This window comes from Heterodontus francisci, chromosome 5 (assembly GCF_036365525.1).
Source record: "Heterodontus francisci isolate sHetFra1 chromosome 5, sHetFra1.hap1, whole genome shotgun sequence".
Taxonomy (NCBI): Eukaryota; Metazoa; Chordata; class Chondrichthyes; order Heterodontiformes; family Heterodontidae; genus Heterodontus; species Heterodontus francisci.
This window is the reverse complement of record NC_090375.1, coordinates 111,070,158-111,086,461: the sequence shown is the minus strand read 5'-3', so window position 1 is coordinate 111,086,461 and position 16,304 is coordinate 111,070,158. Positions and strand designations below refer to the sequence as shown.

The 16,304-nt window shown below is 47.4% G+C and overlaps 1 protein-coding gene across 1 annotated transcript in view; it reads left to right on the top strand.

Annotated features, from left to right (window-relative positions):
* Nucleotides 1–2,299: 2,299 nt before the first annotated feature.
* The window catches only part of LOC137370275 (gamma-glutamyl hydrolase-like), a 38,754-nt gene continuing 24,749 nt past the window's right edge, over nt 2,300–16,304 (top strand). Inside the window, exons 1-2 of the mRNA XM_068032651.1 lie at nt 2,300–2,402; nt 11,653–11,761. Coding sequence (XP_067888752.1) covers nt 2,300–2,402; nt 11,653–11,761 — 212 coding nt within the window. The remainder of the gene's footprint in view (nt 2,403–11,652; nt 11,762–16,304) is intronic.

The following is a 16,304-nucleotide window of genomic DNA, read 5'->3' as shown; positions in this document are numbered from 1 at the left end:
AATGATGTTATGGAGTTCCTCGTAGAACTGGTCTTTAGCTTCACGTGGGGAGCAGAGTGTTGGCGCATAGATGCTGAGTAGGTGTACTGGACCAGAGGTGGTGAGCAGTCGGATGGACAGTATGCGTTCCGAGCCATTTGAGGGAGGCTCTATCATGCTGAGCAAGGAGTTTCTGATGGCGAAGCCCACTCCATGCTGTCTTGGTTCTTCAGGATCCCTGCCCTGCCAGAAGAAGGTGTAGTCTTGCTCTGCTAGAGATCCACTGGCGGGGAGGCGTGTCTCCTGAAGTGCTGCAATGTCTACATTGAGTCTACTGAGCTTGTTGTTAATGATGGCGGTCTTCCGAGAATCGTTGATTTGTGTAAGGTCTTCCGACAGGCCAGGACACATAGTTCTGACGTTCCAGCTTGCAAAGCGAAGGGCTGGTACCTTCTTTCCTTTTTTCATGTTGTTTGGTGCGGTGTTGCAGTCCGCTTTTCGGGCAATGACACTGAGCTCCAAGCACCCATTGAAGCAGGTGGACTGTGGCGGGACAGAACCTAATTGACCGGGGGCTGCCCGGTTTGAGGCGGGCGGTAGCTGTCCAGTGAGGTGCGATGACCTCTCCCACCGACAAAGGCAACCCGTGGCGCCCAATCTCTACGCCAATTTAGCTGGACTTATAACCCGTAACTGCTGCCTTCCGTGTTGTTTGAGTCGCTGTGAGGCAACTATGGAGTGACCTCTCCATGGCGCATGCCTGGGCGAATGTATGGAGGTTGACAGTTGTCCAATCGTCAAAACCCCCCTCTCGGCCTTTCTGGTGGGGTCCAAAGGAGTGTAGAGCACGACGTTTGGCACCGGTATGGCTGCAGGAACTGCCGGAAACATGCCAAAGATGACACATGACCACCTACGGGGTTCCGCTCCGGATTTTCTGTTCGGGTTTACTCCCTTTGCCTCGGTCTCTCCCGAGAGGCCCACAAGGCAGTGGGGTTGTTAGGGCCCCTCCACAGGTGTAGGATGATGCCGGTGGGAGGAGGGGGTGCGAGGGGGAGGGCTGGAGGGAAGGTGGTGCGAGGGGGAGCTGGGAAGGGGACTGTAAGTGGGTGGGGGGGGTGCAGGGGAAGGGGGTGCAGGAGGGAAGATGGTGCGGGGGGGGGCTGGGAAGGGGTAGTGAGGGGGGAAGGGGTGCGAGGGGGGGTGAGCTGAGAGAGTGGAGCTGGGAAGGGGAAGGGGGGGTGGAAGGGGGGGAAGGGGGGGGAAAGGGGGTGCAGGTAATAAGCCATTTCCTCAGTTCCCACCATCGACGCCTGGAAGTCTAGTCCGCGTCCTTCGGGAGGTGAGCGACATCCTCGGGCGCCAGTACCAGCAGTGCGCTGCAGATGCTCTCCGAGCTATCTCCCGCGGGCGCTTTGAAGCTGCGGCCGAGGAGCCGTTCGTGGCTTTTTGGGTGTTCGGGGCACCTTTTCGCAAGGCTTCCCTAGGGTCCCGCTGCTCCTTCTTCTCTTCAATGGACTTACCGCACGCCGTGGCCGCGGACACTCTGGACGGTGAAGACAGCAGGATCGGAGATCAAAGTATCACCAGTTGCACTCTTCAGTTTCGTCCGGACTGCGATCAATTTCATTGAGAAAACAAAGAGCAGGTATGGCTGGGGGAGGGCAGTGGGCCCAGGTAACATAAACTAGCTGTTAGCTTGTAGTTAGGGCTAAAATGAACTGATTAAAGAGCCAGGGGTGTTTAAACAGTTTAAGAGGGTAGATTGGGGGAGAAAACACTAAAAATGGGAGCAGATGGCCATGGATAAAGTTGAACAGCAAGGGAGCTTCCGAGGGACCTTACAGCCCATGAGCCATCTTGAACAAAATGTTAGGATACAGACCAGCCTTAGTCTCATTGAATGACCGTGCAGGCTCAAGGGACTACATTACCTATTCCTGCTACAGTGCTGTTCGATATTTTGTATTTTTTTCAATGCTTGCCGCTCAAAGCTGGTTGTGCATCTGAAAATACAAATCTACTGAAAGAAGCTGCACAATGGTGTTATGCCTAAGCAAATATGAAAATGTTGGCGTCCCCATCCTCATTTGATTTGTTGGTTGTATCTATGCCGCATGAAACTGTTGCTAATAAGTCGCTGCAGACTGATGACAGACGATGATAAGTGGCTTTGCATGTTGCTTTCCTCCTGAGGCTGGATCGTGGGACAGGTGCGCGTGCTGTGCAGTGCAGTGCGCAATCTCCAGCTGATGTGGTTTCTATGGTTACTTGGGGGGGCGGGGTAAGGTGTAGCTAAGGGGCGGCGGCTGGAGTGAGGATGGAGGCCGTTCGTCCGTCCATCATTGCACTGTTGCTGTGTGTCTCCTTCCTGCTCTGGGACCGTCTCTCAGCCGCTCCGCTCAACCAGCGGCCCATCATCGGTAAGAGGCGCCTCTCACTGATACTAGGCCATAGAGAAAATCAAGGGGGAACATCAGTGCAGCCCGGTTTACTGAGAGATAAGGGCGCCTGAAGTTCTTACTGCTCGATTACAAAATAACTGGGAGAAAAGGGACAGTCCCGTTTCACACGAGCTCGTTAGATTGCATAGAAATCATTTGAGATGTTGAGTATGAGTTTTCGGAACTGGTTAAATACATTAGAGAGTCTTTTGTGAGCCTGCTTTCCTGAATTGCTAAGCGTATATTTCTGTCTAAGAGTTGGAAGTCAATGCAAAAGCAGAAAAATACAGAGGAAAAAAAGCATTCAATTTTGCGAACATTGTATATTGTATGTTTACAGTTGTCACCTATGCAGTTTGTCTTTGTTGGAAAATGTCTTAACCGTTGAAAGTCTTGTTTTCAAAATAGTCTTTTTTAATTCTCTGCTGACTTCTATGTCATGATGTGGAAGGATTAAAGTTCTTAAGGTATTCATTCAGTTCAGATCAGTGACAAATATACCAAAAATTAAAATCACTATCAACTATATTCCTATAGGGGCATTGGTAGGATAGATAGGAAAAAACTTTTTCCCCTTAATGTAGGTGTCAATAATCAGGGAGCATAGATTTAAGGTAAGGGGCAGGAGGTTTAGAGGGGATTTGAGGAAAAATGTTTTCACCCAGAGGTTGGTTGGAATCTGGAACACACTGCCTGAAAGAGTGGTAGAGGCAGGAACACTCACGACATTTAAGTATTTAGATATGCACTTCAAACGCCATAGCATACAAGGCTACGGGCCAAATGCTGGAAATTGGGATTCGAATAGATAGGTGCTTGATGGCCAGCACAGACATGATGGGCCGAAGGGCTTGTTTCTGTGCTGTATAACTCTATGACTCTATTTTATTGGAAGCTGCTATTTTAAAATAAAATTTAAGTAAAAACTACACTGACCAAATTTAGTTGTGGTAATTATGGTGACATTGTCAGCATTCACCGTCATTACTCCATTAGAGACATATAAGATAATCAGAGGGTTAGATAGGGTGGATAGTGAGAGTCTTTTTCCTCGGATGGTGATGGCAAACACGAGGGGACATAGCTTTAAGTTGAGGGGTGATAGATATAGGACAGATGTTAGAGGTAGTTTCTTTACTCAGAGAGTAGTAGGGGCGTGGAACGCCCTGCCTGCAACAGTAGTAGACTCGCCAACTTTAAGGGCATTTAAGTGGTCATTGGATAGACATATGGATGAAAATGGAATAGTGTAGGTCAGATGGTTTCACAGGTCGGCGCAACATCGAGGGCCGAAGGACCTGTACTGCGCTGTAATGTTCTAAAAAAAAAAGAAACGCCCGCAACTTCGAGAGTTGAGATATGTACAATTTTTTTGTATTCATTCATGGGATGTGGGCGTCGCTGGCCAGGCCACCATTTATTGGCCATCCTTAATTGCGCGAGAAGGTGGTGGTGAGCTGCCTTCTTGAACCGCTGTAGTCCACGTGAGGTTGGTACACCCACAGTGCAGTTAGGAAAGGATTTCCAGGATTTTGACCCAGTGACAGTGAAGGAACGGCGATATAGTTCCAAGTCAGGATGGTGTGTGACTTGGAGGGGAACTTGCAACTGGTGGTGTTCCCATGCATTTGCTGCCCTTGTCCTTCTAGTTGGTAGAGGTTTGGAAGGTACTGTCTAAGGAACCTTGGTGCGTTGTTGCAGTGCATCTTGTAGATGGTACACACTGCTGTCACTGTGTGTCGGTGGTGGAGGGAGTGAATGTTTGTGGATGGGATGCCATTCAAGTGGGCTGCTTTGTCCTGGATGGTGTTGAGGTTCGTGAGTGTTGTTGGAGCTGCACTCATCCAGGCAAGTGGAGAGTATTCCATCACACTCCTGAATTGTGCCTTGTAGATGGTGGACAGGCTTTGGGGAGTCAGGAGATGAGTTACTCGCTGCAGGATTCCTAGCCTCTGACCTGCTCTTGCAGCCACGGTATTCCTCGATCTTGAGGTGCTCTCTGAAGAGGTTTCAATTTTTAAAAAAAACTCTGGCCACAACTGCCAGGACATCCCTGTGGAGGGGAAGCTCCTCCACAGGATGGCCGGCGGCAGCACCCGTGACCCGCTGAGCAATGCTGCTCTGGTAAGGGGTAAATATAGGAGTCTTTGTGGGCCCCTAACCAGCCACCGGCAAGCTGCCTCCAGGCACCTGCTGGACTTTGGCAACAGTGTGTGGCCCATCTGCCACTGAGAAGATTTCTGTGGTATCCCCAATCAAGCCACAAGTAGGCACGTCGTGAGCTGTTGCCCTGTGCTCAGGAATCAGCAGATGAATTTCTAGCCCCCAGTGTTTTTTCAACATTAGTTGTCTTGATTTTCTTGGTTAACCACAATTATTCTTTTTCTAAGAGCATGTTGTCACTGATTCTTGTTTGGTTTGCACTCATTAAGTAGTATCTTCTTTCAGTATAGATTAATAAGGATAGATTTTTCTCTGCCTTGCACCTGAGGAATCAGCAGACATCCATTGAGGACAATTTTAATCAAGCCCACCCAGTGGGATTGGGACAGCCACGCAACTAAGTTCACCTCTGCAAGCTTGCTTCATCCTGTCTCCATTCCATTCCTGTCCTCTTCCACCTTAACTGGGCCTCTATTAGATAGTTGAAGTGCCCACCTGAATCGGGGAGGAGTCTCGTTAATACATATACATTCTGGTCCTGAGTTCAGGCCAAACTTGTGCTTCCAACAGGATGCAAATGAAACATGGGAGTTCAAATAGCCAGGGACTCAAATTGATGACATTGGCGTGTGCTTCATGCTGGGCCCGCTTTGTTAAAATCTCCCCCTATTATGTCAGGTGTCCAGTCCCATTGTGCTGCCCTGGGATTTCCTGGAATTCCATTCACTGACACAATTGGGCCTATACCTGTCGTTAGTGCAAGCCTTATGTTATCATTCTTATTCCCCTGCCTCATTTTCCCGGGATGCTCACTGTGTGCCCCAGCACAGTGGTGCCAGCTGAAACCTGATGCTGTGGCCACCCCTGGGTCCCTTCCAATTGAATGGCTGGTGGGGATCTTAGGACAAGTTGTAGCCAGAAGGTCAAATGTTCTTTTTTATATTAAGACCCTTTCCTCAAGGATGTTGTGATGCAATTGAGGCTTCCTAGCTGTTCTCAATATAATAGCGAGGGGGCCCCTATCTCAGAGGCCTGAGATGCAGCTGCAAGCCTGATAGACCTGTAGCTGCCCTCCACTTTCCAAGCACCAGGGCCAGCCAGCAGCAGGTCTGTGCTTGGAATTGTTCCAAGTTATGTGAATGGTCCAGCTGCCTAAAGGGGGACAAATGCATGCTCCCCTGATAACAGCTCAGGGCACCAGAGTCACACTGCATCAGTCAAGCACCCAGAGAGGACAATCTATCCTATAATCTTCAAGTACGAAAAGAATCAAATCTGGAGGAAAAAATCATGAATTTCAGAAAAGTTAATGCAATGAATTTGGTCTTGAGCAGGGTGTTAACATATTTTATGGACTTATTTTCAACATGTGGCCATACTACTATTGTTTATTCAAAATTACTTCATTTGTTTATGGTCCACTCTTTTAACTTTTCCCCTTTATCTTGTGTCTTTACCCTATTTTTGTCTATCTAGTGTTACAGTCAAGTGAGGAGGGGGTTGAAGGGCTTCCCTTTTTTCCCTCTCCTTGTTAGACCACAACTTTCTTAAAGTTCTTTAATTCCTAAAGTGGATGTACTGGCCAATTCAGTAGGTGTTTGATTACTTACTTGCTATGATCATAACAAGAACCAATTGGACAGGTTTTCTTGAGTTAACAAAGAAACAGGTTATCTTTATTGTACCCAAAACGAACTAATAAAATAAGAAACAACATGCCAATTTTCACATACACACAAATAGGTTACAGAGTGGGGAAAGGTAGATTGGTTGAGTTAGAGTCCATAAAACAAAAAGGTATACAGTCTGTGTCCTTTTGGTGAATCGGCTGGCTTCTAGCTAACTTCGGTGTCCTGAAGCTTTTAGTTTGAAGATGGGTTCGGTGAGTATTGTGGAAATAGCAATGCGGATGATTTCCTCCAACGGGGTTTCTGATTGTAGCCAGAATATGCCAAGGTGGTCAGTCAACAACAGGATTGAAAGCTTTCAAGCTGGAGTAGAGAGAGAGAGAGAGGGGGGGAGCCCCACTTTGGGTCTGCTCATGTCAGAGTCCAAAAGCTTCTCCTCTGCTGCAGAGCAAACACCAGCTTAAACCACAGATGGGGAGAGGCTTGTCCCATGACAGTCACTTGGTAATTCAAACGTAGCAGTTAGCAGTATTCCTTCTTGCTGAGAGAACAGGTAGTTCCTTTAAACTTCCTGGGGACTTAGCAGTCATTTCGTCTCTCTCTGCTCAAGCATTACAGTGTTACAAATTAGTGGTCATCCTAAATTGCTATCAGTCATTTTTGAAATGTCTTTTTAAAAATGTCATTTTAAACAAAAATACAAATTCAGAGTGTCCAGTCAGTGAATTAAAGAAAATTATCATTCAGCATAACACATTGGCATAATACTAGCCCATTGCATGTAACTGAGAGGACACAAAACATGCCCCAAGGAATAACTGTTTTGCCCTCCCTCCCCTCCATAGCAAGCTACCAGATGCACCACAGACCATGGAAAATGTGATGGTTTCTCAAATTTTCCCTTCCCTTTTGCTGGGGAATGCCACAGCCTCAGCTTAGTGTATCATCATACAAAGTGCGGAGGACAGCAGACAATCGTGGAGCAAGAATAGGCAGGTGGCAGAGCATGAGCAGTGGAGAACAGCTCAAACCAGGAAATGCACACCAGTTGTCAAAAGAACTGAAGAGCAGGCAGTTATTTATGGGCATTTTGGTGTTTTTTAATTAGTGTCGGGGGAACAGGACGCACTTGACAATACGGTACACTCAAATCTTCAGATTTTAGGAAGAATTTGTTTGAATACCTGTGGATCACAAAGAACATATAAAGCAGAGTTCCATATGTTCAAATTGTTTTGTGTGAACTGTGTTTTATTTTTTTAACAAGAAAAATTCAATTATGTGTCTTGAGGACGCATAAGGACCTTCAGGAGCGGAGAGCAGTCGGACCTGTGTAGAAACAACCAGAACTGAGAGCGGATAAATCCAGCGCGGGGCTCAGGGCCTTCACTTACCTTCTGAGCATCTGGAAAGACACTGCTTTATTCGGGACAGTCAGCACGGTTTTGTGAGGGGTAGGTCTTGCCTCACAAGCCTGATTGAATTCTTTGAGCAGGTGACCAAGCAAGTGGATGAGGGTAAACCAGTGGATGTGGTGTACATGGATTTTAGTAAGGCATTTGATAAGGTCCCCCATGGTAGACTTATGGAGAAAGTCAGGAGGCATGGGATAGTGGGGAATGTGGCCAGTTGGATTAAGAATTGGCTAACTGATAGAAGGCAGAGAGTGGTCTTAGATGGTAAATACTCAGCCTGGAGCCCAGTTACCAGTGGCGTGCCGCAGGGATCAGTTCTGGGTCCTCTCCTGTTTGTGATTTTTATTAACGACTTGGATGAGGAAGTCGAAGGGTGGGTCAGTAAATTTGCAGATGATACAAAGGTTGGTGGAGTTGTGGATACCGAGGAGGGCTATTGTCGTCTGCAAAGGGACTTGGATAGGTTGCAGTGTTGGGCTGAAAAGTGGCAGATGGAGTTTAACCCTGAAAAGTGTGAGGTCGTCCATTTTGGAAGGACAAACATGAATGCAAAATACTGGGTTAACGGTAGGGTTCTTGGGCATGTGGAGGAGCAGAGAGACCTTGGGGTCTATGTGCATAGATCATTGAAAGTTGCAACTCAAGTGGATAGGGCTGTGAAGAAGGCATATGGGGTGTTAGCGTTCATTAGCAGAGGGATTGAATTTAAGAGCCGTGAGGTGATGATGCAGCTGTACAGGACCTTGGTAAGGCCTCATTTGGAGTACTGTGTGCAGTTCTGGTCGCCTCATTTTAGGAAGGATGTGGAAGCCTTGGAGAGGGTGCAGAGGAGATTTACCAGGATGTTGCCTGGAATGGAGAATAAGTCTTACGAGGAAAGGCTGAACATTCTAGGCCTCTTCTCATTAGAAAGGAGAAGGATGAGGGGTGACATGATAGAGGTTTATAAGATGATCAGGGGAATAGATAGGGTAGACAGTCAGAAACTTTTTCCCCGGGTGGAGCAAAGCGTTACAAGGGGTCATAAATTTAAGGTGAAGGGTGGGAGATATAAGGGGGATGTCAGGGGAAGGTTCTTTACCCAGAGAGTGGTCGAGGCATGGAATGCCTTGCCCGGGGAAGTTGTTGAGTCAGAAACTTTAGGGACTTTCAAAAGGCTTTTGGATAGGTATATGGATAAAGGAGAATGATGGGGTATAGATTAAATTGTCCTTGACAGAGGACAAAGGATCGGCACAACATTGTGGGCCGAAGGGCCTGTTCTGTGCTGTATTTTCTATGTTCTATATGTTCTTCAGGAGCGGAGAGCAGTCGGACCTCTTCAAGAGCTCCGGAGTTTGGAAAAAAAAAAGCCAACAGTGACATCACAGGAAAGCTGCAAGGTGATTGGTTGGTGAGTCACTGCTGTTAGGGAATAGCTCTAAATAGCTGGTTAAGTATCTAAGGTAAGAAAGGTTTACAGTTTATTTCATATATAGTTTTTTTTTAGGGAGTTCTGTGGTAACGAGGACCAGGGAAGAAGGGCCCTAGAGTAACTGATATTATTTGACATTAAGATCTTCCACAAGGTTAATTTAAAGGATTAAGTCATGGCAGGAGAGCTCAATGCCGTGGTGTGCTCCCTTGCCCGTGCCCAAGACCAGCATGTGTGCAGGAACTGACTCCAGCTGCAGCTCTTGGAAGCCCGGGTTTCGTAGCTGGAACGGAACACTGTGGAGCATCCACGAGGCAGAGAGTATCGTGGATAGCACGTATAGAGAGGTGGTCACACCGCAGGCTCAGACTCCACAGGTAGGAAGGGAATGGGTGACCAGGCAGAGCAAGAGGACTAGGCAGGCGGTTCAGGAATCTCCTATGGCTATTCCCCTGCAAAACAGATATACTCCTTTGGATACTGTTGGGGGGGAATGGCCTCTCAGGGGAAGGCAGCAACAGTCCAATTCGTTGCACCACAGTTGGCTCTGCTGCACAGGGGAGGAGTAAAAAGTGTGGGAATGCAATAGTTATAGGGGATTCAATTGTAAGGGGAATAGATAGGCATTTCTGTGGCTGCAAAAGAGACTCCAGGATGGTATGTTGCCTCCCTGGTGCTAGGGTCAAGGATGTCTCAATGGTTACAGGACATTCTGAAGGGGGAGGGTGAACAGCCAGTGGTCGTGGTACACATTGGTACAAACAACATAGGTTTAAAAAAAAAGGATGATGTCCTAAAAGCAGAATATAAGGAGCTAGGAAGTAAGTTTAAAAAGTAGGACCTCAAAGGTAGTGATCTCAGGATTACTACCAGTGCCACGTGCTAGTCAGAGTAGAAATAGCAGGATATATCAGATGAATACATGGCTGAAGAGATGGTGTGAGGGGGAGGGTTTTAGATTCCTGGGACATTGGGACCGGTTCTGGGGGAGGTGGGACCAGTACAAACTAGATGGGTTACACCTGGGCAAGACTGGGACTGATGTCCTAGGGGGAGTATTTGCTAGAGTGATTGGGGAGGGTTTAAACTATAATGGCAGGGGATTACATCTTTCCTAATAGGGGAGCAGTCTCATACTATCTCCAGTCTGGCAGTCAAGAGAAGATGATAGCACAGTGGGAGGGACTGCCTCAGTGAAACTGACAAGTTGTGAAGGCTTTGATCAGTTGCACTGAAGAACTGCAGACATGGTCAGGCTATGAGGCTGCCTTGCAAAGCCCTCCATCTGTCAGAGAGCACTATCATTGCTTGATGGGTGATTGCCAACTGCCTGGAAGGCACTTCACCTGACCACCACTTTGCCCACCCTCGGCTGCACTTCCTGTTGCCAGCCTTCCGAGTGGCACGGGAGCAGCTTATGGAGTAACACTTGTCCCCCTCTGCTGAGGGTCTAGGGCAGGGAGCTTTCCACTGCAACAGTTGCCTTCTCTACAGCCACGTGACCCTTTACAGGATAGAGGGGATGACCATTGAGATGCAGGTGGAAGGAGGCAAGACCCTCAACAGAGTGTCTGCATTGCAGAGGACCAGCTATCCAGACAAATGTGAGCACCAGTGCCTCAGGAAGTGAAGCCTGTCACGGCATGTCACTGCTGACATCTTCATCCTCATGCTGTAAGACACTTTCCCAATAGATCAGGCGGGCACGTATTGCCAGTGGCTGGAGGTCCACCCACCTCCCCCACCCCACCGCCTCCCGCAATCCCGCATCTTTAACTCTTGCCAACTTGTTTAATCTCTTTTCCTGCAAGGAGAAATCAGGGAGGTGGGCATGCTAGGAATGGATTTTATTTAGAGGAGTGAAGGACAACCTTGTTTATGGTGATTGTGAGGCATGGGTACGAGAGGACAGTTGGCTGAGGGTCATTGCGAGTGTTGGTTGCTCAGATAGGCATGTGAAGTGCCTGCAGAGAGAGGAATGAATGGAGCTGCAAGGTGTGTTGACCAGAGCCGTGCTGTGCAGAAGAATGCTGTACAGGTCAGTACGAGGCTTGGCTCCTGGCAGTTTTGCACCACTCACATGTTATACCTTTCTGAGGTCCTGGATCCTCCTGGTCTACTGTATCCAGGTTAGAGGGGCCACACTGCTGCTGCTCATTTCCTCGGCCACTTCCAGTCATGCCTGCTTGGTTGAAGAAGGTTTCCTCTGCCTCCTGCGCTTAAGAGAACTCAGTTCACTGTAGCTCCTCAGCTTCCACAGGTGGACCTCCAGGAAAGAGTGGGAGACCTGGGGGCCAGCCTTCCTGTGGGTGCTGCACCCTAAAAGGTTTCTCACCCCTGAACTATAAAATAATAAATTATATACTATATAATATACTAATATACTTTCATTTGTTTTATCAGCTGCATCCATGGTGCACTTGCCAGAAAATCATTAAGAATTGTAAATTTTCTGTATTGCAGCATTCAAATTAAAACAGTAATGCAAAATGATATAGTGAATAAGATTTACAATTGTCGCATTCATACGGTAAATTATCAATGCAGACTCGCTAGGTATTAAATCTGTCTTTACATTTGTGCTCCTTTTATTATTTTTGTTTGCTAAGGTGTGTTGGCTCAGAAAACAGATGATATTTTTCAATTTGGCAACAGCTATATTGCTGCTTCATATGTGAAGTTTCTAGAATCTGCTGGTGCAAGAGTGGTGCCCATAAGGTGGGTTTGTAACCCTGATTTTTCACTGTTTATCCAATACAGAACTCCTTTCTCAATAAATGATTAAAGTTATTACAGTAATTTACCTGAACTCCGCAGTAGGAACACTAGCTTAGATTTCCTGCTAGACTTGCTCTAACTCCCAGATGTAACTTGAGCAAAATGAGTCGGGGAACTCTTCATGAGTGTAACGGGCAGAATTTTAACTGCCAGCAGCAGGTGGGTGCTGGGTTAAATCCCTGAAAAGTGGCGTCGGGTCGGAACGCGACATAATCCCGTCCACTTCCAGGTTTGACCCAGGGCAGGTTTGCAGGCCAACGGGCAACCCCATGCAGCTATCAGGAAAGTCATTACAATATCCAAACAGGTAATTGACTTTGAATTCAATCCTGCATTCTTGCTTTAACAGCCAGCACCCAGGTTTCCCAAGCTCTCCATCACGCCAGGGTCACTGAGGTGAGAGCACGGTGGGGTGTGATTGTTTAATGAAATTGACGTGCTGCAAAGAGTATAAAAAGTGAAATCACAAAGCTTGTGGCCAGCCACAGTGAAAGAACTAATCTTGCAAGCGCAAACGTGAGAGCCTGAAATTACTATTTTGAGGGTCAATTTCAACTTTTTGGAAGTATTTTCAACTGTCTTAGAGCTTATTCACCTTCATCTCAACTTCCTTGCTGTCAGCCTTCACGGCAACATGGAAGCAACCCATGCAGCAGGAGCCTGGACCTTTGATGAGGAACAACATCACTAGCACCAAGAGCTGCAAAAATATCTACAGCAGTTTCCTTCTCTGCAACCACATGCTGCTCCACAGGACAGAGTATGGACAGGGAGCTCCAGCTCAAAGGAGACGATACCCCAGCACAGGGTCCATTGGCAGCGGGTGAGCTTCCTCAACATGACAGAGCAACAGTGCCTCAGGAGGAATAAAAACATAAAATACTGGAAATACTCAGCAGGTCAGGCAGCATCTATGGAGATAGAAACATGGTTAACGTTTCAGGTTGATAACCTTAATTTTTTTCACAGATGCTGCCTGACCTGATTATTTCCAGCATTTTCTGTTATTATTTTGCTTTTGTATCACTGACCAACGCAAGCAAATGGAGCGCTGGGTGGAGCACTACCTAGAACTGTACTCCAGGGAAAATGATGTCACTGTTAACGCCCTCAGTGCAGCCCATTCTCTGCCAGTCATGGATGGGCTGAGCGAACAGCCAACAAAATCGGAACTCAGTAATGTCTTCGATTCTCTAGCCAGTGGAAAAGCCCCTGGAAAGGACGGCATTACCCCTGAAATAATCAAGAGTGCTAAGCTTGCTATTCTCTCAGCACTACATGAACTGCTTTGCCTGTGCTGGGACGAGGGAGCAGTACCACAGGACATGCGCGATGCCAATATCATCACCCTCCATAAGAACAAGGGTGACCGCGGCGACTGCAACAACGACTGTGGACTCTCCCTGCTCCGCATAGTGGTGAAAGCCTTCGCTAGAGTCATTTTAAACAGACTCCGGAAGCTGGCTGGGCGTGTCTACCCAGAGGCACTGTGCAGCTTTCGAACAGAGAGATCCAACATTGACATGCTGTTCTCCCTTCACCAGCTACAGGAGAAATGCCGCGAACAACAGATGCCCCTCCACGTTGCCTTCATAGATCTTACCAAAGCCTTTGACCTGGTCTGCAGATGTGTTCTCTTCAGACTACTAGCAAAGATCGGATGTCCGCCAAAGCTACTAAATATCATCAGCTCATTATATGACAATATGAAAGGCACAATTCAGCATAGCGGTGCCTCATCAGACTCCTTTCCTATCCTGAGTGGCGTGCAACAGGGTTGTGTTCTCGCACCTGCTCTGTTCGGGATCATCTTCTCACTTCTGCTCTCACATGCATTCAAGTCTTCAGAAGAAGGAATTTTCCTCCATACAAGATCAGATGGCAGGTTGTTCAACCTTTCCTGTCTTAGACCGAAGACCAAAGTACGGAAAGTCCTCATCAGGGAACTCCGCTTTGCTGACGATGCTGCATTAACATCCCACACTGAAGAATATCTGCAGAGACTCATCGACAGGATTGCAGCTGCCTACAATGAATTTGGCCTAACCATCAGCCTCAAGAAAACGAATATCATGGGACAGGATGCCAGAAATGCTCCATCCATCAATATCGGTGACCACGCTGTGGAAGTGGATGAAGAGCTCACCTACCTAGGCTCAACTATCACCAGTAACCTGTCTCTTGATGCAGAAATCAACAAGCGCATGGGAAAGGCGAATGCTGCTTTGTCCAGACTGGCCAAGAGGGTGTGGGGAAAATGGCACACTGACACGGAACACAAAAGTCCGAGTGTTTCAAGCCTGTGTCTTCAATACCTTGCTCTATGGCAGCAAGGCCTAGACAACATATGTCAGCCAAGAGCAACATCTCAACACATTCCATCTTTGTTATCTCTGGAGAGTCCTTGGCATCAGGTGGTAGGACCATAACTCCAGCGCAGAAGTCTTCAAGGCAGCCAACATCCCAGAATATATGCCGTACTGAGCCAACGGCGCTTGAGATGGCTTGGCCATGTGAGCCGCATGGAAGATGGCAGGATTCCCAAGGACGCATTGTACAGCGAGCTCGTCACTGCTATCAGACCCACCAGCTGTCCATGTCTCCGCTTTAAAGACGCGTGCAAGCGCGACATGAAGTCCTGCGACATTGACCACAGGTCGTGGGAGTCATTTGCCAGCGATCGCCAGAGCTGGCGGACAGCTATAAAGACAAGGCTGAAGAGAGGTGAGTCGAAGAGATTTAGCAGTTGGCAGGTAAAGAGACAGAAGTGCAAGGAGAGAGCCAACTGTGTAACAGCCCTGACAACCAATTTTATCTGCAGCGCTTGTGGAAGAGTGTCACTCTAGAATTGGCCTTTAAAGCCACTCCAGGCGCTGCTGCACAAACCACTGACCATCTCTAGGCACCTACCCATTGTCTCTTGAGATAAGGAGGCCAAAGAAAAAAAAAAGATTTGTGGCTCAATCTTTCACGGCAGATTGTAGCTGACATCTGCAGCCCCCTGGAACAAAACGACCTTCCAAGAGGCCTAGGTGGGCACACATTGCCAGGAACCATCAAGGTCACCACAGTGCTGAATTTCTCCACTTCCAGCTCCTTCCAGGAATCTGCTGATGACATTTTGAGGATATCTCAATCCATTAGTGCATCTCCCGGTTCACTGATACCTTGCTTTCCAAGACCATCAATTATGCACACTCTGCCACAGTCTGAGGTCAGTCAAACACAGAGGACTTTTGCCTTCACTGCAATAGCTGGATTGTAACAGGTACAGGGTGTCACTGACTGCACGCATATGGCAATCCAGGGAACCCACCAAAGTTATTCAATTGACCCTGACCCTGGAATCTCAACAGGGATCAGGAATGCATTCTTGTGATCTGAGATTTCCACCCTGCTACACTGGCATCATAGCTGAGTGGAAGATCTAGGATATTAACTATAGATAAAATCACCTAGATGCAGAAGTGTGAACTATAATTTGTATCAGTTTTATATATCATGGTGTCTGTTCAGTGCTATCACTCAGCTTGTAGGAGTTTTTACTGCCTGTGAAATGCAGTGCTCTCTCTCTTCCTTCCAAATTTTGCTTTTTGTTTGGAATACAGTATGAAGGAATGAAGCCCTGAAAAACTGATGCAAGAGGGCCACGATTCCACAGCATAGCCAAGCACCACTAGCATTCCTAGCTCTCAAGGTATCAGTGCAGCAACAGGATAGGTTTCAGAGAGGCACCGATGAAAAGAATATATATGTGCACAGTAAAACACTTTTTGGTATGCAGTCCAGTGTTCTGAAGTCAAACTGTTCTTTGATTTTCTTTAATGTTTGAGAGGATGTTTGTAGATAAGTTTTCATTTTATTTGTTCGTGGCATGTGGGCGTCACTAGCAAGACCAGCATTTATTGCCCGTCCCTAATTGCCCTTGAGGTGATGGTGGGCCACCTTCTTGAACTATTGCAGTCCATGTGGTGTAGGTACATCCACAGAGCTGTTAGGGAGAGAGTTTCAAGATTTTGACAGTGAAGGAATAGAGATATATTTCCAAGTCAGGATGGCTTATGAATTGGGGGTGGGGGGGAAACTTACAGGTGGTGTTCCTATGCTTGTGCTGTCCTTGTCTTCTATGTGTTAGAGGTCATGAGTTTGAAAGGTGCTGCCAAATGAGCCTTAACGTGTTGCTGCAATGCATCTTGTATATGGTGTACACTGCTGCCACTATGCATCGGTGGTAGAGAGAATGAATGTGTAAGATGGTGAATGGGGTGCTGATCCAGCAGGCTTCTTTGTCCTGTTTGGTGTTGAGCTTTTTGAGTGTTGGAATTGCACTCATCCAGGCAAGTGGAGAATATTCCATCACACTCCTTACTTGTGCCTCGTAGATGGTGGACAGGCTTCGGGCAGTCAGAGATGCGGAATTTCCAGTCTCTGGCCTGCTCTTGTAGCCAGAGTATTATATTGTGATGCTGTACAGCTTGTGTTT